This window comes from Vipera berus (assembly GCF_964194415.1).
Source record: "Vipera berus genome assembly, chromosome: 4".
In the NCBI taxonomy this organism is placed as follows: domain Eukaryota; kingdom Metazoa; phylum Chordata; class Lepidosauria; order Squamata; family Viperidae; genus Vipera; species Vipera berus.
Genome location: NC_138206.1, coordinates 52941600 through 52953577, shown reverse-complemented (window position 1 = coordinate 52953577; position 11978 = coordinate 52941600). Strand labels below are relative to the sequence as shown.

Sequence of the window (11978 nt, the reverse complement as noted above, 5' to 3'; positions counted from 1 at the left end):
CTGTAAAAGTATCTCAAGTGGGAATTTAGAGACTACTGTATTATTATATAATTAGCCATGACAAACATTAAGAAGCATTGGAATAACACAGTAAACTCAGTGGGGGAGGGACTAGAGCAGGGAATTTGAACTGGTGAATATTTAGCAGGAAAGGAAAAATAACCTCCTTCCAAAAATCTCCTGTTTGATAACACAGACCTTCGTTCATTCCGCTGGGACCTGAAGACCTGGCTCTTTGAGCTTTCCGGCCCAGGCTGAGAGTTTTTAATTGGGGTTTTATATTTTTCAGGGATTAAATTTAATTATTTTTAATTGCTTTTAACTTTTGTATTGTATTGACGTTTTTAAATACCTTGTAAACCGCCCTGAGTCCTACGGGAAAAGGACGGTATATAAATTCAATAAACTTAAACTTAAACACTGTAAGATAAGCCTCCATGGATTCTGTAGTTACCAATTTTGTCCAATTTATCCTTCATTTTATCTGTTTGCTGATCTTTTTACAAAAATTCTCTTGTCCTCTTTTGTAATATATTACCATTTTGCTTTTTAAAAATATATTCTCAAGTAAGGATCCAGGATGCAATCTTTACTATAATATATAAAATTTATATTACAAAATAGGAGGGGGGGAAAGGCAATAACATTTTTTTTCTGTGACTTTGCATTAATCTTTGTTACGTTTCACTATATTTTGTGTGCAACATGTGCATTAATGAGTACAATTAATATTACATTGAGTGAATAGTTTTCTGTGTTATATGAGAAGCGTTATAACTTTATTAAAAATGAAACAGATTTTGAAAGAATTGTTGCCAGTCTAGTGATTAAACAGGATAAAGAATAACAATTAGATTTAACTCCACTAATTTTTAAAGGAGAGACTTTTTTTTAATGGATTGCTTCCAGTATAAGAGGAAATAATCATACAGTAGATTGCCATGAATAAAAACTGCCATGAATGTTCAATGTTACCATTCTAACTTGCTTTTAAGTTGGATGTACTTAATAACCCATTATAATAAGTTTGCACTGTGCAGAGTGACTGAGATCTTTGGCATTACTGAAATAATCCATTGTCTGGCTTCATTTAGTATTAATTAATAGAGTCTGAGGTGGGACGCGGTGGCTCAGTGGGTTAGGACGCTGAGCAGATCAGAAGGTCGGCAATTTGGCGGGTCGAATCCCGAGTGCCGCATAACAGAGTGAGCGCCTGTTACTCGTCCCAGCTTCTGCCAACCTAGCAGTTTGAAAGCATGTAAAATGCAAGTAGAAAAATAGGGACCACGACGGTGGGAAGGTAACAGCGTTTCGTGTGCCTTTGGCGTCTAGTCATGCCGGCCACATGACCACGGAGACGTCTTTGGACAAGCGCTGGCTCTTCAGCTTTGAAACGGAGATCAGCACCGGCCCCTAGAGTTGGAAACGACTAGCACGCATGTGCGGGGGAACCTTTGCCTTTTTAATAGAGTCTGAACAACACAGAAAACCACGTATACGTGCATACCCCTCTTATCAAAATTAAGCCACTTAATATGTCACATGACTGCACTGTCTGCATGGTTTGATTAAGTGTTGTGAACACAATCATTAAGCAATACTCATTTGAGATTCAGATAGATATTTTCTTATTTTTCATAAATGCCTGATTGATTAAGCTCCACTTGTTCCATCACCCATGAGAGAAATTTCTTTTGTTTAATAGTGTAAGTGAGGAAATTTCCTTCCCTTTCCCTTTCACAGGTACACACTCTTCATCTGTACCAGTCTCATAAAATCTAGTGCAAAGACCTGGGACTATTTGTTGAAAGTAGCAATGCTTCTCTGCTAGAAGCAAACATGGCTAGTTTGAAGTAGGTAGAATACCACTATGGAGGTAATAGTAGCAAATGGCTCCCCCTCCCATCTGTTCCTAAAACAACTCAAATCATCAGCATTTTTATCAGCAGGGGGAGCTCTGGTATTGAAAGGTATGCACAGACCTTAAGTTCCCAGTACAAGTAAGGCTTAAAGCAACTGAGTTTAAAAACCAAGAATAAGATCCAGAGAATTGAAGACTATAGTAACATTTTCTCTAAAACACATACACACAAATAATCACATTTAAAAGTTACTTTTTGACACAAACATATGCACATTACAAATCTGAACTGATTGTATTGTTTTGCTAGCAAAAAATCTTCTACACAGGTTTATGAAAGTTATACAACCCATATAGGAATATTAGTAATAGTAATAGAATAAATCAATATGACACTATCAGCAGCAATACATGTTTTACACCATCAGCATATCTCTAAATTAAATTTCATATTTCATTTTATTGAGAAACAGCTATGCAATACCCACTAGAATTGCATTTAATTATGTTGCTTATGAAGGGACGCGGTGGCTCAGTGGGTTAGGACGCTGAGCTTGTCGATCAGAAGGTCGGCAGTTTGGCGGGTCGAATCCCGAGTGCCACATAACAGAGTGAGTACCTGTTACTAGCCCCAGCTTCTGCCAACCTAGCAGTTCAAAAGCACGTAAAATGCAAGTAGAAAAACAGAGACCACTATGGTGGGAAGGTAACAGCGTTCCGTGCGCCTTTGGCATCTAGTCATGCCGGCCACATGACCACGGAGACGTCCTCAGACAAGCGCTGGCTCTTCGGCTTTGAAACGGAGATCAGCACCGGCCCCTAGAGTTGGAAACGACTAGCACGCATGTGCGGGGGAGCCTTTACCTTTACCTTTATGTTGCTTATATACTAATTTTTATAATCCCTTCTATTCATTTATCATTATAATGACAATTATAATAATTGATTATGGAAACAATAATCAATAATGTACTATAGGATGCATTGTAAGCATTTTTGAATGCGGATGACAAATGAGGGGGAAAGTTTACAAGTGAAGAAGACAGGTCTCTTCATAAAAGTGCAAAGAAAATGATGATGAATCAGAAATGGATCTGCTACGTCTATACCCAAACCGACAGCTCTAGACTTCCAGACTAGGCATGTTGATAGCGAAATGTATCATGAGTTCTCTTAGGAAGATGGGTAGTTGGAATAATTAGATAAAAATGATAAAGAATGTATAAGTGGCAGTTGAATGAGCTAAAAAAATGAGCTAAATTTAACAATACCATAAGAAACCATTGAACATGCAGATGTACTGCCCAAGCGCTGACCTCTAAGAAATCCACCATTCTGTAAGGAAGGCCTTCTCTTGTGTACGACTGTTCATGTATGAGTGCCATTAGAGAAAATAAATAGAATTGTACTGAATTCAGATATTCATGGCAGGCTTGAAGTATTCACTATTTACCCATAACAATACTCTGACACATCTGCAAATAAGATGATCTCAATAACTTTCTCCAAATTATTGCCCTCTAAATGCATTTCAACAGCCATAATTGCAAGTCAGGTTTACTTTAGCCTGTTGAATCAGATGACAATCAATGAAGGAGAAAATAAGGCAAGAAATGAAAATACAGGTAGTCCTCAACTTATGACCACAACTCAGCCCAAAATTTATGTCGCTAAGTGAAACATTTGTTAAATGAGTTTTGCCCCATTTTATGACCTTTCTTTCCACAGTTGCTAAGTGAATCACCGCAGTCGTTAAAGTAATAAAATTGGTTGTGAAGTGAACCTGAATTCCCCATTGACTTTGCTTGTCAGAAGGTCACAAAAGCTGACATCATGACCCCCGGACACTGCAACCGTCATAAATATGAACCAATTGCAAAGTATCTGAATTTTGATCATGTGACCATGGGGATGCTGCAATGGTTGTAAATCACTTTTTTCAATGTGGCTGTAATTTTGAACAGTCACTAAATGAACGGTTGTAAATTGAGGACTATCTGTAATTTTAAATAACTCCATTGATTAAAGGCACCTATTTCTCAAGTCTCCTAATTTTCTACACAGTCCTAGATTTAAATTTGATGTAAATATCCATTGCAAAGTATTTTATGGATACTCAGAGTATACGAAACAACTAAATCTCAGTTCCAGGGATTATTTTGCACTTGGTGATTATCTTTAAAAACTTCAGGGATTATCTTTCAGCTTTTATTTATTCTTATTATACTGCATTCTTACCTGAATAATTGATTCTATTCACTCACTATTTTTTCTTGGGTGAACCTAGAGTAATATAACAGAAGAAAAGCTCCAATAAAACAAATAAGCCATTAAACGAACTATTTTGTCCTTTATTTACTCTACATATACTTGAGCAAGCAAATCTAAATTGCATATTTTGCAATAATGTATATTGATAATATATAGTGGGCTACAAAAATAATTGAAAATATTTGTATAATTATATATATGTACACACACACACTCCATTCCAAAATTCGAGCAATATTTTTTGCAGCATTAATGAAGATTCTGAAGTCAGGTAAATAAAGCCTAGTCAAAGCTTCAAAAATTCAGCATTGTATTCAGCATATCTGTAAGGTATGCCATACAGTACAACTGTCATGTATTCACAATGATGATTTTTTTAAAAAATCCAGGTCCTTTTATCTTCATTCAACATACTCCTTGACTGTTGCCTCTTCCTACTCTTTACTTGTTTCTCTTCTACAGAAAAATAGCTAGCATGGGGCTGGGGGGGAGAATCTGTGCCCTCTTAAGCAGCCTTTCCTAAACTAATTCTCTCCAGATGTTTAAGAAACCACAATTTTCATCAATCACTCTGGCTATTTATAGGGGATTCTGAGAATCGTACTCCCTACATATCTGAAAGAGAACAGGTAGGAAAAAGCTGCTCTTACCACACACAGACATCTAAGAAAGTGCAAAAAGTTCATTTCAAAAACTGCATGGTTGTTTTTTTTAAGAGATGTCCTCTTATTTCCAGGACAAAAATCTAATAGCGTGAAGCACCCAAGGAGGAATGCAAAAAGGATTAATAAACCAGGTATGTGATTTATTTAATTATTAATGAAGGCTTCCAGCATTGGTCCTGGTTGTCATGGCAATTAGGGCTGCTGCTAGCTTCCAGAAAACATAAAAGAACAGCAAGTGCAAGGCCGCACATTCCTTTTAGTCTTGCTGATTAGCCAGGCTGTCAAAAGAAAGGAAATCAACAGTTAGAAGACAAGATCTACAAAGAGAAGAAACGTACAGCGAAACTGCTCACAAGCTGCAAATGTAAGTACTCTTTATTTTCCCCCAAAAAAGTGTACATTGGTTATTTCAGAAAGAGAGAAAAGAAATGTCTTGTGTTAAGAAATAAGCAGTTCCACATCAGCAGCATTGCATCACAGTCAACCAGAAACTTCTGTTGTCAGTGGAAATGTAATTCTGAATCTTGAGTTTTGTGCTGCTTTACTATGAAAAGATTTATAAGGTCTTCTAAATAAGAACAGGCTTTTTTCACATCTGTATGTAGAGCCTTGTACAAAATGAATGTCAATCCAGAATTATTGCTGTAGGATGTATGTATCTATGGTTGTTTAAGATGATTTATAGGAACAAAAACCAGTATCCCATCACCTCTCTCCTGTGGTCAACTGCCACCCCAGAAACAGTTTTTGAAATACTATGGGATATGGAGAAAGGTTGCTGGAAGAAGAGCAAATGGGAAACATTTTTCCCATTAACTTCCTTAGCAGTCTTCTACAGATTTAGCCAAAGAGAACTTTCCTTAGTTCAGCTGAGATCAGTCACAGGCTGACGGGTATCAAACTGCAATTGTCTGAGGCTCTAAGCCTGATTTGATGTGTCTCGTTTTATGCCATTTCTTATCTCACCTTATTTAGAAAACCCCTATCTCGACTTGTAGAAGCATAGGTGTGAAAAAGGATCTCCCCAATAAAATAGTAGGATTATGGTTTGCTTCACCTGTACAACTTCCTGCTCTATGTAATATACGTAGTCAAAGGTGCTATTCTATGCAGTTATTTGGCTCTGAAATGACTGTAATTAAAATGAATATTTTATAATTTTTTTGGAAAAATTACAGAATTGATTGTAACGAATAGAGATTTTTATAAGTAATTTTTCTGGAAGAAAGTCCCTTTGAAGTCAATAAGATGAATTTGGACTGCTTTCAACAACATGAGGTTTAAGTAGGGTTGTGCTATTATTTTTTCAGTCTACTTAATGGATTAAGATAATAAGAATATGACCAAAATAAAGTTGGTGCCCTGTTAAGTGTGCCCTGAATATATGATAAAATGAAAGTATATTATGCAATAAATAGATTGTTTTCTATGGTATGATTTCTATGGTATGCTGTGATACTTGTGTCTGTTGAATAGACACAAGTATCACAATGAAATAAAATTAATTCTGTAAGAATTATTGATACCATATTCCAGTTTTAGAACATTTTTAATCTGGCTTCTCTTGAATTATTGGCCAACTGGTAAATAAATCCTTCCAACAACATGAAAGAAAAAGCAATGTAACGTTGAAATATATTCCAACTGATGGCAGAACAGAAGGAATTCCCAACAAAATTCAGAGTTCTCATTTTGACCTTTCAAAACTTTTCCCTACATACTGCAGTGAAGGTATATTGATGAAAATCAGTTATGCCAGTTTAAGCCACAACTACAAATACTTAGAACTGCCAGATTTAGGAAGGGGGGGGAAACAGGGAGGGAGGTTTGTTTTCTTTGTCTGTAGATAAATGTCTTGAAGAATTACTAAGGAGGCTCTGTTCCTTGCCCAGATGAATTTGGCCTTTGCTGTAAATACACAAAGAAATCCAAATGTAGGATTTCAAACTTTGATGAAAGTTCCCATGAGAATAGATGCTATGCTAGCCAGAGTTCATGGAATACACCGAAATTTAGGATTAAATTTGAATATACTTGCTGTTTACTTAAGGTACTAGATAAAGGTATGAAATTGTTGGGGATAGCAGATGACGCTATACTATTGGATAAATAGTACTTAATATAACTAAATTGTGAAAAGGCAGTCCAGTTGCAGTTTTTTTCAACATCCAGAAACCCTGTACCTACTAATTTAAATTTTATTTCAGTAATCTTCTGAAATAAATATTTAAGGTTTATATTTGTTGGCATTAGCAATTAACCCTACACCAGGCAATTTTTAAAACGTGCTATAAAAGTATCCTTTAAGGCCTATTGAAGGATACCTTGTTAAGTGTTGCACTTCACTATAAAGTATGTTAGTTGCCATTTTTGCAATATGCCATTCAGTGATTACAGTTTCCTGGCATTTTATATTAAATCTTTTAATTTTGAATACCTCAGTTGCTCAATCTCAGCTTAAAAGTCTTCCAGTATTGGTACAAATATTTCGTGGGAGTGACGGGCTGCTATGATACCACATGCTTTAAAACCAACATTGGCATTTGCAAGTTTATTTAAAAGAAAACTAATTCCAGGAACTAAATATGAGGCCTGTTTTCCCCCCCCCATATATCTTATCTAATTTTAAAAAAGAATATTATTTTAAAATGTTTTTAAGGATAATAAACATTGTCACTATGATGCAGAGGTGGGCAATAGTGTAAAGAAAATGAAAAGAATAATTTTAAATGAATCAAAAATACATTTTACTCTTCCCATATGGGTCAGAGAGGAGTGCTAGGGGTCAGTATACTTAAGAAGGGTGCATGGGGAGGGTTGCAGGAGTGTGTGAGAGGTGCTGCCTGGCTTGGGACAGCATGTATGGAATGCACGTCAGGAAAGGTGCCTGGGGGTGTGCGAAAGGTGCCATGTAGGTCATGGAAGGTGCAGAGGAGGGAAGGTGTGGATTGAGGAGGTGCGCAAGAGGTGCTGCATAGGTTGGGGAAAGCACGAGGGGACAGTGCAAAGCAGAGTGGGTGAATGGGGTGTGCATGACAGAACAGAATAATAATACATGGGATGCTGCTTGTTTGGAATAAGACTGAGATTGATGACCTTCAATCTCAACTCCCTTTTAAATTCTCTATGCAACGTTTACAAAAGAGTTGCAAAAACTGCCTGCAGAAACAATAAAAGTCTGCCTATCTCATGAAAGCTTTTGGACCAGCCCTCATCCATAAGTAGAAGACTACCCTTTTTGAAGCATCATTGTAATGGGAATAAGTTCGGATTACTAGAAATTTGCCTGCAGAGGCAAAACACAATTCCAAATATTTCAATCAAAAACTATAAATCAAGGATGTCACTGCTGTCTTAATTCAGTTAGTTATTTTCCAGTCATGTAACTTTTCCAAGAATACATGGAAAATAAGGTAACAGAACGTTGCAACTGTTTTAGAAAATGATTGAATGGGGTTACTACTGTACTTTATTTTTTTTAAAAAAAACGACACCTGCTGTGTAGATAACTGGGTGTAGTTCCTGGGTTTCTGTATTTTCTAATGGGCTGGAGAAATCTACTAGTCACCAGCCTGTGAGAAAATCAGAGCAACTACCATACTATTGATGCAAAACTGATACCTAGTGTACATTGTCCCTTGCTCTGGGTCTGAAGTTATATTTCGCAAACCCCTTGTAGATTATATCTTTATTACTGTATTTTTTTCCAGTTTTTAAAGCAGTATCTTTTCTTACATCCTGCCAGCCTGGAATGGAGTAGCACAGAGATTTTAGTAATAATAAATAAATAAAGCTTATTTGTTTTTCAGATCCCCTGAAGTGGCTGCATATGGCCCTTACAGATACTTATGTAAGACATGTTTCACTATAAAAGTCTCTGAACATCTCTGACCGTTACCAGGCAAACAGATATGCGTCAAGCTTAACCTCAAGAAAGGTTCTGGAAAATTGGTTCCAGGCGCATCTTTCATCTGATTATTATATTTAAGCCTGCAAGAGAGTTATACTGAAACCTACAGAGGAATACAGCTTTGCATTAATATTTGGACATATCCAGCCTTTTTTTTATCCTTGCAATGATCTTATGAATTAAATCACTCCCTCAAATTTACAAAATGAGAGATGAAACTAGAAGACAGTGACTTACAGTCCCAATGGAAGCAAAAAGTGAAAAATGGGAAAATTCCAATAAAGAAATAAGGATTTCGGCTTGGGTTTAATCCATTTCTGTGCTGTAAAGAGGATAGAATAAATTTCCAAGAACTGCTGATCCCAACTCTCAACCATTTCATTGTACTCCCACATATAAATGGATGCTGTTTCGCTTTGGAGCAAAACCTGTTTTCTGATTGAAATGTCCCCTCCACTGATTTAAGTAAGTGAGGGTCCTAGAGCTATCAGCTCCACAAAAAGTATGGCTTTTTCAGCCCACAGGAATAATCTCTTTTTGATTGGTCTGTTAAGCTTCTGTGTAGACAGTTTTATGTGCCGTGAAAAAAACAACACACTTATTTTTACCAAAGAAAATATAATTCGTAAGTGCATGTGTCCCCCTGATGCAATTAATGATTGTGATTATATCCTGGCAAATCTAATTTGTAACTGTAAGACTGTTTTGCCCTATACAGTAGACAAAACCTACTACGATAATTTGGTAATTTGGTTCACTGAAAGTGATATGTTGAGAATCCTGTTCAATGTTACATCTGTGCACAATCTAAAACTCTCACTCTGTGGCACTATTCCCTTGACGACAAAATATTTGACCATTTGGGGATTACAAAAATTACAGATAAGAAGTGAGAATAATGGCCAATTAAAACAGCAAAGTTTAACAATCTCTACTAGCTGCGACAATGGAGCCCCAGGCAAGTTGAAGATGTCATACAAAGACAAAAACATGATTACTCGTGTTGCTGTTTTAGACACATCTCTTTTCAATGGCAGTGGCCCACTGAAATCATACAGTGTAGAAAATATTTCCCACATCTCAGACCAGTTTCCACATTTGGACAACTTTTTTACTCCAAGTAACAAAAGTTGTATCATAACGTTCATTTATTAACACACAAATCTTGGCCGTTTCTACAATGTAGAAATTATAAAATGAGTCATCCTGAGATACTGTAGAAGCTAAGCTTCTGTTGCTCTTTATATTACAAATAAAATAAAATAAAATAAAATAAAATAAAATAAAATAACAGGGAGATAAATTACCTTTAGTCATAATAGCTCCTATTTCAGTATCATCTACAGAATGCTATAAAAATCAAGCCTTTAACTCTGATAAACAATGATTGTTCAAGTCATGATACATTAAAAATGTAGGCTAATTTATTCCATTATAGGCATGTGGAGGTTAAGATTTAATTCTTCTGGGAAATGTACCTTTTGAGTTGCACACAGCCTTCCTGATACTTTCTGTATGCCCCTTCGAGTCTATGTTTATGTTTATTGGACTTATATACCGCCCTTCTCCCGTAGGACTCAGGGCGGTTCACAAGGAATTTAAAATAACAATATAATTACAAAAGTTAAGAACAATTAAAATAATTAAATTTAGTCCTTGAATAAAATAAAACCCCTATTAAACTCGAATTAAAACCCAATTAAAATAAAATTACAATTAAAATTCTCAGTCCTGGCCGAAAAGCTCAAAGAGCCAGGTCTTCAGGTCCCGGCGGAATGAACGAAGGTCAGGGGCAGTCCTGAGCTCTACCGGCAGCTGGTTCCAAAGGGCAGGTGCGCCCACAGAGAAGGCCCTTCCCTTGGGTGTTACCCGCCGGCAATCTTTTGCCGGCGGTACCCTGAGAAGGCCCTCCCTGTGGGAGCGCAAAAATGTTGACTTCTGGCAAGTACTCTGGACAAGTCCTTGTAGTTTTCTTGGCAAAATTTTGGAAGTGGCTTGCCATTGCCTTCCTCCTAGGACTGAAAGAGAGTGGCTGACCAAAGGTCACCCAGCCTTGATGACTTTTGTGATCCTTTGTGTCTATTGACAGACTAAAACTCATAGTGTTCCAGTTTCTAGCCTGGTACTTTTAATCACAAAATTGGCGTTCTAATTTTATACCAGCCGAAAAAGAAAACCTTCCATTAAGCAGTTTCCTCACTGAGTCTGAATGGTTATACAATTACAGAGCAAGCCAGGCCATTTATTCCCTTATTTGAAACTGACTTTATATTGTACTTGTTCCAAAACTATTCATATTTGTAAATCTGAACAAAATAGTTAGTAAAAGATAACCATGTTTGTTTGTCAACTCATAAAGGTAAAATTGGTGTGTAGCCAAAAACGTCTTTCTGTGAACCTGAATTTCCCACTGCCAAATTTGCACAATTCAATTTACTATATGTTTACAAAATCAATATATTTGATAGTAATTCCTAGCAAATATTCTACTCCCCCCCAAAATATTCTAGTCCTGGAAAACACGTTTGATATATCAGGCAAAACTTAAAGGAAACCATTTAAATATAAGTATACTGATCTAATAAATCCTTTAAATTAGAGAATAATATCCCTAAAATGATTTTTTTTAAAAAAGTCTGGATTTCAACATTTCAGCAGGTTTCATTGTACACTTTACAATGTAGATATAAAAATGTTGCTGTTTTATAGAACAGAAAAATACTCCAGACTCTTTTTATTCCAACTGTATCACACATATGGCCACAGATGTTTATTAAAATTTCATTCTAAAATCACATAATTCTGAATTTATAAACATTCTTGAGAAGATATTTGAAAATCTGCTTTTGCATAATGGATTGCATTGGCACATAATTAAAATGTTTGCATTAAAGATTAGTATTACTTAAATTGGAATTGACTAATACCTTCTAAAATAATCTGGTTAAAAGCTAGTGTTGTAAGAGTGGACTTATAAATATACAATGAACCCTGTTACTTCTACTACAATCCCATCCTATCTTTTAAAAACATTCATTTTTCTAATGAAAACCGCTGTCAGGGAAGACACAGTATTAATTGCAATATAATTCATTAGAAATTATTAAAAATCTAAGTACCATATTTAATCCCACATAAAATATTCAGATCATATGTTACAGATGCAGTGTTTGCAAAGATTCCCATAATGATATGTTCCTTATTCCTGTATTGATATATCAACCCCACTTTTCAGTCAACAACATTAAAAATCTTTCTAATCAACATGTAG

The 11978-nt window shown here is 35.9% G+C and overlaps 1 protein-coding gene across 1 annotated transcript; it reads left to right on the top strand.

The window, feature by feature from the left end:
* Positions 1-9211: 9211 nt before the first annotated feature.
* EPCIP (exosomal polycystin 1 interacting protein) lies at positions 9212-10387 on the top strand (the record flags this gene model as incomplete). Its single annotated transcript, XM_081326493.1, has 1 exon — positions 9212-10387. One exon carries the CDS (start codon positions 9212-9214, stop codon positions 9860-9862), a length of 651 nt encoding a protein of 216 aa, XP_081182619.1. The 3' UTR covers positions 9863-10387.
* Between the last annotated feature and the right edge of the window lie 1591 nt (positions 10388-11978).